Genomic DNA, 8,701 nt, shown 5'->3' with positions numbered 1-8,701 from the left:
ATCGAAACTTAAATGTAAAATGATACCACGTCTTATAGGAAGACTTTTGAGCAAGCGTCAGCGCGATGTAGAAGACGCACGGCGCCATCTATTATGAATTGTTGGAACTAACTTAATTTGAACAAATTTACGCATTTTCACCCCCTTACAACCCTTTTCTCCAGTAAAAAAGTAGCCTATGTTCTTTCTCAGGCTTTAGACTATCTGTATACAAAATTTCATTACAATCGGTTCGGTAGTTTTGGCGTTTGGCGTGAAAGCGAGACTGACAGACAGACAGACAGACAGAGATACTTTCGCATTTATAATATTAGTATAGATTATGTGCACACTGCACAGCCGTTTTTGGGTATTTTGATTAATTAAGGGCCGCGCTACACCGGAATGGCAGCGGCGAGGCGAGTACTTTCAGCGCTGCCATTCCGGTATAGCGCGGCCTTATGAGGGGTACCACTTACCAGGGTTTTAAAAAGTTTTTAAATTTGACACAAATTTTGTTGACACCGCGCGCTATAAACCATAGACTTATGGTTTATGCTATAAACTAAAGTCCACGCGGACGAAGTCGCGGGCAACAGCTAGTTATGAATAAAAACAATATTATATAGTAAAGTAGGTATGATTAGTTCTGTTACAATAATAAAATAAAAAATAAAACGCCATCTGTTTTCGTATATAAAAATTAAAATGTTGATTGCATTGATATATTTTCTGGATGGAATATAGGCCAACACGGTACACTCGAACTCCTTTATTTTAGCGCCTTCTGTTGTCAACTTGCCACATATATTAGAAATGCAGTAGGAGTTCTATAAGATAAGATAGATTGATTATTATTATACCAAGTGATAATATTATTAAACATAATATTCTAACGTATTAAAAAATATAAACAAAAACAGACTAACTAATATGTATGATTAGTTCTATGTTACAATAAAGTAAAAAATAAAACGCCATCTGTTGAATGGGCCTGCGGGACTCGAACCCAGGACCCCCGGGATGAGCGTTGGCCACGCGCAATGCGAATTCATTTTCATCGATATTTTCATGGAAATAAGATATTTTCCCACATCAAAATGTAGCCTATGTCCTTTTTCAGACTCTAGAATAACTATGTACAGAATTTCATTGCAATCGGTTCAGTAGTTTTGGGGTGAAAGCGAGACAGACAGACGGACAGACAGACAGAGATACTTTCGCATTTATAATATTAGTATGGATGTCTCCCACTAGTATTTTTGAATAGTATAAAAAAAATATTACAAACATACTAATATTATAAATGCGAAATTGTGTCTGTCTGTCTGTTACCTCTTCACGCTCAAACTGCTGAACCGATTTTGCTGAAATTTGGCATGGAGATACTTTGAGTCCCGGAAAAGGACATAGGATACTTTTTGTCCCGGAAAAATGTACGGTACACGCAGTGCCGTAAACAGTATTTTTTACGCCCTGTGCGAGCTTCTACAACTGCGCCCTTGCTTTTTTAGATATTATATTACCCTAAGCAATGTATAGGTCTATTTTACTATTGGAATCGGACTGGACTCTAGGGGCGCAGCGGGAACTATTATCGGGAGCAAACCGAAAAAATAATACTCCTGCCTGGTTTGGCCATTTTTGCGCCCCCCCAGAGTCTACGCGCTGTGCCTGGGCACCGGTGGCACCGCCCTATTTACGGCACTGGGAACACGCGCGAGTTTTGCGCAACGGAGTTGCGGGCATCATATCTAGATCTAGAATCTAGTATATTATAAACTAACACTAAAAACTAGACAGCAAACTCTTGACTGGAATCAAGTATGAGTGTAATTATTTTATATTAAAACTTACTTTTTCATTAATATATTATGTCGGCACTACATATAGGCGAAAGCGTTGGCCGGCGCGCTGGCCCAATGTGTAAAACGAGCGTTCGCGCGTTGGCGGTAGGTATTTCGCCCATATTATACACCAAGTAAGTTGGTGCAACCTTCGTATGAGCTCCGTGGTTGCACCAACTTACTTGGTGTTTAATAATATAATATTATTTATGATTATGACCAAAATATACATTAGTATATTAAGTAGCTATACCGCCTATAAACCGTAAAGTTAATATACCTCTTTATGCTATAAACTATATTTTGTTGCATTGGAGCAAATATTTTTTAGTAGAAAGCTATAATAATCATTGATGGAAGGTTTATAAGCGAATGAGAATATTAATTATTGGTGCTTTTGTTATTATTAAAATTATATTAAAAAGAAAGATAATGGTAAAGTAATAACAAGGTGAAACATAGGTTATAGGAATGTTTTCAAAAGTTATATAAATATTTATAAAATGTTTAATGTTGAACTTATTCTAGGTAAAAGCTTCTAAAACATGTCATCGTGGCCAAGTTCAGCTAGCATGTTGAGACCTCTATCTTTCAATGCCTTGGAAAGCAGTTTCTGCTGCTCAATTTTGGCATCTTGTTCACGTCTTTGAGCATCTAGAATATCATCAACTGATACTTCTGTGAGCGGAAGATTATCTTCTTTATCTTTATCCTGCAAAAATAAATAAATTCACATTAGTAACAAAATTTAGTCTGGTGTATAAATCAAAATAACTTAAAGTAAGTACTTTTTTCTTAGTTCTAGTTTAGTAGCAAATTTGAAAATACTTCGTAGGATGATTGTAGTCTTAAGACAAGACTTTTGCTGCTACATTTTTAGTGTGCATTATGATATCTAGGCTTCAATGTGGTATACTTACGATTTCACCTAATAGCACGACATTTTCTCCTCTGACTATGAATATTCCTCGAGGTATATCACCATATTCTTGCCCAACGTGAATTCTTTCTATTGTCTTGTGTAAAACCAAATTGGCGAATTGATCCACGCATCGCAAATATCCAATTAATGTTCTGCCATCACGAAGCAGCACCATAAGTTTTTCTATACAAAATAAAACAACATAAAATCATTTATTTATTCGTAAGGCATTGTAAGCTACTTAATCGAAGTAAAAACATACTTACTGTCTAATTCATCCAATAAATGAGCTGTTCCTGCTAGAGGATTTAAGTTATTAGACATGTTTACTAAATAAATAGACTATGTTAAATATTTAAAATAGAAATTTTTACAGTAAAAAATAGATAATATTATCAAGATTTTCAAAACAACAAAACTGTAAACACCACACTTTTTTCTATTTTGTCATCTTCTTCTTCCTCTCCTGAGCGGATAAAAATTAAAAAAAATCATAGGGTAAAGTGTAAAGTAAAACGAAAAGTGATTGGACAAGGACAGTACCAGTCATTGGACAAAGCATATTAATTTAACATATTATTTAGGGTAACTTTTAAAACTGCCTATTTTTAAAGTAAAAGAATGCCTGATTTTAAAGAAAAATAGAGAAGAGTCTTTAAAGCAACCTTATTTTATATTAAATGGTGTTTTTGTGCTCTGTCCAATGACCGCCGCGCTGCTGTCCAATTACTAGTCATGTTCACCTTATCATTTGAAACGTTTGGAAAGCGGCTGTTGCTAGTTTCTACAGTCTACTTGGCACTGTTAAAAAAAAATCTGTCAAATGATAATGGAATTTCGTTCGAGTCAAAAGTTCTACCACGAAATACGAAATATTTGACGAAACTTTTGTTTGTGAAATGCATATTCAGTGAATATATTGAAAAATAATTAGGCAAGCGATTAGTCAACGTTTTTCAGCCTGTTAGAAAATGCATGCCGCAGCGGTAGCGTTGTAAACGTAAATATTTTTGCAAGATGGAAGCTCAGGACGATAAACTAAAGTGGGGATGTTTATTATTCCCTCCAGCCGGAGGAAATGTGTTTAGTAAATTTCCGAAAAAGGTACAGTTTGAATTATTATTGCTTAGCTCATTTCGTTGGTGAAACATAGGAGTAATCAGCGGAATCCGCTATTTAAGTTGTACCGACAATAGGTACGCTTTCTAATGACTCAGGGTTACGGTATGTTGATCATTGTATAAGTATGCCGGTTACTCTGGTTTTATATAAGATGCACGACATGCCGTATTACTTATTCAAACTTTTGTTAGCTATTTTTAATAAGAGTATAATTATATCTTTAGTTTTTTTTTAAAACGTGGTATTTTGCTACTTTGTAGCAGCTATAATAATGTAATATTTCCTACAAACCCTGTTTTCGCACATTATTTGGAATCTCATTGAAATTTACTTACTTCAATTAAATTTTTCTAAGATCACTAATCATTGCATTTTATTTGCAGAAAAATTGGCAACAAAAGTACTGTATACTGTTTAGTGCAAGCATACAAGGTATTGAAAGACTCGAGATCTATGACAACAAAGATGATGTTACCAATGGTGCTATTCCAAAAGTTGTAACACTCGAAAACTGCATTAGAATTACCCATTCTAGTCCCAATACCATAACTATTTTGACTAAGTCCAACTCACAGCAAATTAGTGCACAATCAGAAGCAGAAACATTAGAATGGGTCACAGCATTACAGTCTGTGGCATTCAAGGGACGAGACAACAACCCTATAGCTTGTGATGAGGACAATGATCTCTACTGCTCATCAGGAGAAGGAGTATTTTCTGTTAAAATGTGTATATCAGAAGCTTCAACAAGATGCGGTTTTGAACCCATCAGATACCTGTTACTATTGACAACAACATCCATAGAATTAAGAGATGTGAATGACAATAAATTGTATGCAACATGGCCATATAGATACATAAGACGTTATGGATACAGACAGGGTAAGTTCACATTTGAGGCGGGAAGGAAATGCGAAACCGGCGAAGGAATCTTCCATTTGGAACATCCGAATCAATCAGAAATATTCAAATGTTTGTCTCTGAAGATGAAAACAATGAAACAAATGATAGGTAATGATAACTTAAACAGCCCCGAACATAGTGAATTTAATATTCAACCCACTGCAAACTTATTCCCTGGGTCTAGGAGCCCACTGATTGCAGCGAGGCCAGATGATCTAAACTTGAGCTGCTTATCATTTAAAACATCCTCAGTTTCAAGTCATCAGACGACCAGCACGGATAGAGAGTCTGCCCCACTTCTTATGCCAAAGCCTGCTCTAAAACCTAAACCACAAAAACCTCCCAGGAAAGTGGTCAATCTACCCAAACCGAAAGAAGTGTCATGCCCAATTGAGGAAAGTCCAATGGAGTTTGGAAGGTACAAGAAACTTGATAACTATGAACCTATCGAGCATGTGAAAAGAGAACACAGCCCTCCGGTGCCATATGATAAGGTGGAGGTGCGTTGTGAAGCGTGGAAAACCTTGGGGATCGATGATCCTGATCACACTGAATTCACTCCAAACTTAGCTGATAATCCTAACTGCATGAAACTAATATCAAGGTCACAAGACAACCTAAACTCATCTGGACCGGAATCATCTAGAATTATACTTTTGCCGAGCCCTGTAGTAGATCCAGAAGACGAAAACTATGACAGGTTGCAATATTTCGGTTCCACTAGTAAATTAAATAAGTCATCCAGATACAAATTGTTAGAAGCCCGACCGACTACTCTGGCCTTGAATGACACGAAGAATAAAGATACTTGGAATGATTATGATGAGGTGGAGAATGTCATGCAGACCGCCAGACTAGCTGACGACTCACATCTTGGATATGGTATGATCAGGAAACCGAATACTCCTGGCCCCCAAGTGCCCACTGCTGCCCAAGCACAAGCCATGCAGAACCAAGTAGCATTGGAAGACATCGCACATAACACATGCAACGGAACAGATTATGCCATAATAAGTCGTCCAAAAAGAGTATGAGAATTTTTATTAAGACTGAATTTGTCATCGAATTTTTAATGTAATCTAAAAAGTATTATGATCCATACACACAGTTTCAAATCTACTAATGTTATAAAAACAAGACTAGCAAATTTTACAATAGATGATGGCAACATTGATTTGACAATCTACAATCGATTCATAATCTTGCAAATTGCAACTAACATTTTCAAGTGCCAATTTTTTGATATTTTAAGTGATAATTATTATTCTACTACTTAATTTTAAATCTTGAAATTATTGAATTATGAATATCAAAATTGTGAGACTGTTTAAGCATTCCCTAGATGTATTTTCGCCATATGTTTTGTAGAATTTAAAGTGTGGCATAAGTATTCTCAAAAATTATATTAAGGAAAAATGTGATTGTCGTGCCTTATGTCTTTTTCACCAAGTTGTATTGGCTTGGCTATTTTTGGAAAATCGATAATTATTCCAGTTGTAAGTGTAACTAATGTGTAAGATTCATTTGGAAATATTACCAATATGATAAGTCCATATATTTAAAAGTATTTTATCATTATGAATTGTGTTATATTTTATTAGTTTTTATATTATGCAATAACCTATATTATGGTGCCAATTTGTATACAATTAAATAGTGATATAAGGTTGTACTACCCCATTTGTTGATAAAATGAAACAGTTTCTTATAATTTGTGTAAATGAATCTCCAAGTAAAAGTTCTACGCACAACAATATTATTTGTGATAAGAATTTAAAAATGTATTGAACTTCAAGATATTCGTTTTTGATATTATACATATTTCATGGCATATTCTGTTGGCCATATTTTAAATTGTGAGCATTATGATTTTAGTATTAAGTGTTATTCTATACTCTGTAGACAAGATACTTAAATATATAAAGGAAGTAAAACAATTAAATTTTTTTTTTTTTTTTCAAATTTTTTTATACTAATCTACAACAAATTTAATTTTAATACATAAGACAATAATGCCATGCTATTTCAGCTGTAAAAATTAAATTATAATAGTTTTTGTGTCACTTCAAATGAGTTGGTTAATTGGACTATTGTGAATTGAATTGATATTACAACTAATATCAATTTAATTTACAATAGTTTAGCAATTGAAATAGTTTAAATAATATTTAAATATCATAACAATAGGTACTATTATGTACCCACCTTCAATTCAAACTAAACTTTTTAAATTAAAATCATAGTCGAAATCATGAAACTACTCAACAATGATAAATTCATATGAAATTTTGATACCTACTAGCTGTGTGGTTTGTAGGTACCGAAACTTGATTTTAGTACTTTTGTGAAGGCTGGACTAATCTATCTATACTAATATTATAAATGCGAAAGTATATTTGTCTGTCTGTCTGTCTGTCTCGCTTTCACGCCAAAACTACTGAACCGATTGCAATGAAATTTGTACACAGTTATTCTAGAGTCTGGCTACATTTTGATGTGGGAAAATATCTTATTTCCATGAAAATATCGATGAAAATTAATTCGCATTGCGCGTGGCCAGCGCTCATCCCGGGGGTCCTGGGTTCGAGTCCCGCAGGCGGAACAAAAAGTTTTCAATGTTCCTGGGTCTTGGATGTGTATTAAAATAATATTTCAAAAATCTTAAATATATTTTATGTATATTATACATTAATTTATTATAATATCAAATATTATTAATATTATAAAAAATCCAGAAATATATCAATGCAATGAACATTTTAGTTCTAATACGATTCAACAGATGGCGTTTTATTTTTTACTTCATTGTAACATAGAACTAATCATACTTATTAGTTATTATGTTTTTGTTTATAGTTTTTAATACGTTAGAATATTATGTTTAATAATATTATCACTTGGTATAATAATAATCAATCTATCTTATCTTATAGAACTCCTACTGCATTTCTAAGGAGTTCGAGTGTACCGTGTTGGCCTATATTCCATCCAGAAAATATATCAATGCAATCAACATTTTAATTCTAATATATGAAAACAGATGGCGTTTTATTTTTTACTTCATTATTGTAACAGAACTAATCATACTTACTTTATTATATATTATTGTTTTTATTCATAACTAGCTGTTGCCCGCGACTTCGTCTGCGTGGACTTTAGTTTATAGCGCGCGGTGTCAACAAAATTTGTGTCAAATTTAAAAACTTTTTAAAACCCTGGTAAGTGGTACCCCTCATAGGGCCGCGCTACACCGGAATGGCAGCGCTGAAAGTGCTCGCCTCGCCGCTGCCATTCCGGTGTAGCGCGGCCCTTAATTAATCAAAATACCCAAAAACAGCTGTGCAGTGTGCACATAATCTATACTAATATTATAAATGCGAAAGTATCTCTGTCTGTCTGTCAGTCTCGCTTTCACGCCAAACGCCAAAACTACCGAACCGATTGTAATGAAATTTTGTATACAGATAGTCTAAAGCCTGAGAAAGGACATAGGCTACTTTTTTACTGGAAAAAAGGGTTGTAAGGGTCGTAAATTTGTTCAAAAAATTCATAATAGATGGCGCCGTGCGTCTTCTACATCGCGCTGACGCTTGCTCAAAAGTTTTTCTATAAGAGGTGGTATCATCTTATGTCGGCTGTACACTCTCGCCGAGAGCTCTCGGGCGAGAGTCTCGTGCGAGAGCCCCTTGCCCGAGTGCGATCATGTACATTCTCGCTTAGTTCAATTGCATGAACTCGAAATTGCAATTGTTATGAACTCAGAGAAGATGGACCATTATTTTTCTCTATGCATCGAAAGATATCAATGTAATCCAACGATCTATAATCATATTTAATTTTATTTCTCACAGATAATGACTGATAATGACGTTTATTATTGTTATTTTTCTGTTCTGCACTGTCTAGCGGCGCGACTAGTAGTGAAAAA

The 8,701-nt window shown here is 34.5% G+C and overlaps 2 protein-coding genes across 2 annotated transcripts; one reads left to right on the top strand and one right to left on the bottom strand.

The window, feature by feature from the left end:
* Positions 1 to 2,284: 2,284 nt before the first annotated feature.
* LOC121734018 (U6 snRNA-associated Sm-like protein LSm1) lies at positions 2,285 to 3,174 on the bottom strand. Its single transcript, XM_042124438.1, has 3 exons — positions 3,015 to 3,174; positions 2,747 to 2,931; positions 2,285 to 2,538 (listed from the first exon to the last, which is right to left on the bottom strand). Exons 1-3 carry the CDS (start codon positions 3,070 to 3,072, stop codon positions 2,365 to 2,367), a joined length of 417 nt encoding a protein of 138 aa, XP_041980372.1. The 5' UTR covers positions 3,073 to 3,174; the 3' UTR covers positions 2,285 to 2,364.
* A 397-nt stretch (positions 3,175 to 3,571) lies between these two features.
* LOC121734015 (docking protein 4) lies at positions 3,572 to 6,706 on the top strand. The gene is made up of 2 exons (XM_042124434.1): positions 3,572 to 3,852; positions 4,254 to 6,706. The coding sequence occupies exons 1-2, from the start codon at positions 3,766 to 3,768 to the stop codon at positions 5,805 to 5,807; spliced, it is 1,641 nt and encodes a 546-aa protein (XP_041980368.1). The 5' UTR covers positions 3,572 to 3,765; the 3' UTR covers positions 5,808 to 6,706.
* Positions 6,707 to 8,701: the final 1,995 nt, after the last annotated feature.

The sequence above is a fragment of the Aricia agestis genome, chromosome 14 (genome assembly GCF_905147365.1).
Source record: "Aricia agestis chromosome 14, ilAriAges1.1, whole genome shotgun sequence".
Taxonomy (NCBI): Eukaryota; Metazoa; Arthropoda; class Insecta; order Lepidoptera; family Lycaenidae; genus Aricia; species Aricia agestis.
The sequence above is the reverse complement of the archived record's forward strand: the minus strand, read 5'-3'. Positions and strand labels throughout refer to the sequence as shown.

Coding starts and splice junctions, on each gene's coding strand:
- LOC121734018 (XM_042124438.1), bottom strand. CDS start 3,072: ATGTCTAATAACTTAAATCCTCTAGCAGGAACAGCTCATTTATTGGAT. Junction 2,932..3,014: donor TTTATTGGATGAATTAGACA/GTAAGTATGTTT, acceptor TATTTTGTATAG/AAAAACTTATGGTGCTGCTT. Junction 2,539..2,746: donor TCGTGCTATTAGGTGAAATC/GTAAGTATACCA, acceptor TTATTTTTGCAG/GATAAAGATAAAGAAGATAA.
- LOC121734015 (XM_042124434.1), top strand. CDS start 3,766: ATGGAAGCTCAGGACGATAAACTAAAGTGGGGATGTTTATTATTCCCT. Junction 3,853..4,253: donor TTAGTAAATTTCCGAAAAAG/GTACAGTTTGAA, acceptor TTTTATTTGCAG/AAAAATTGGCAACAAAAGTA.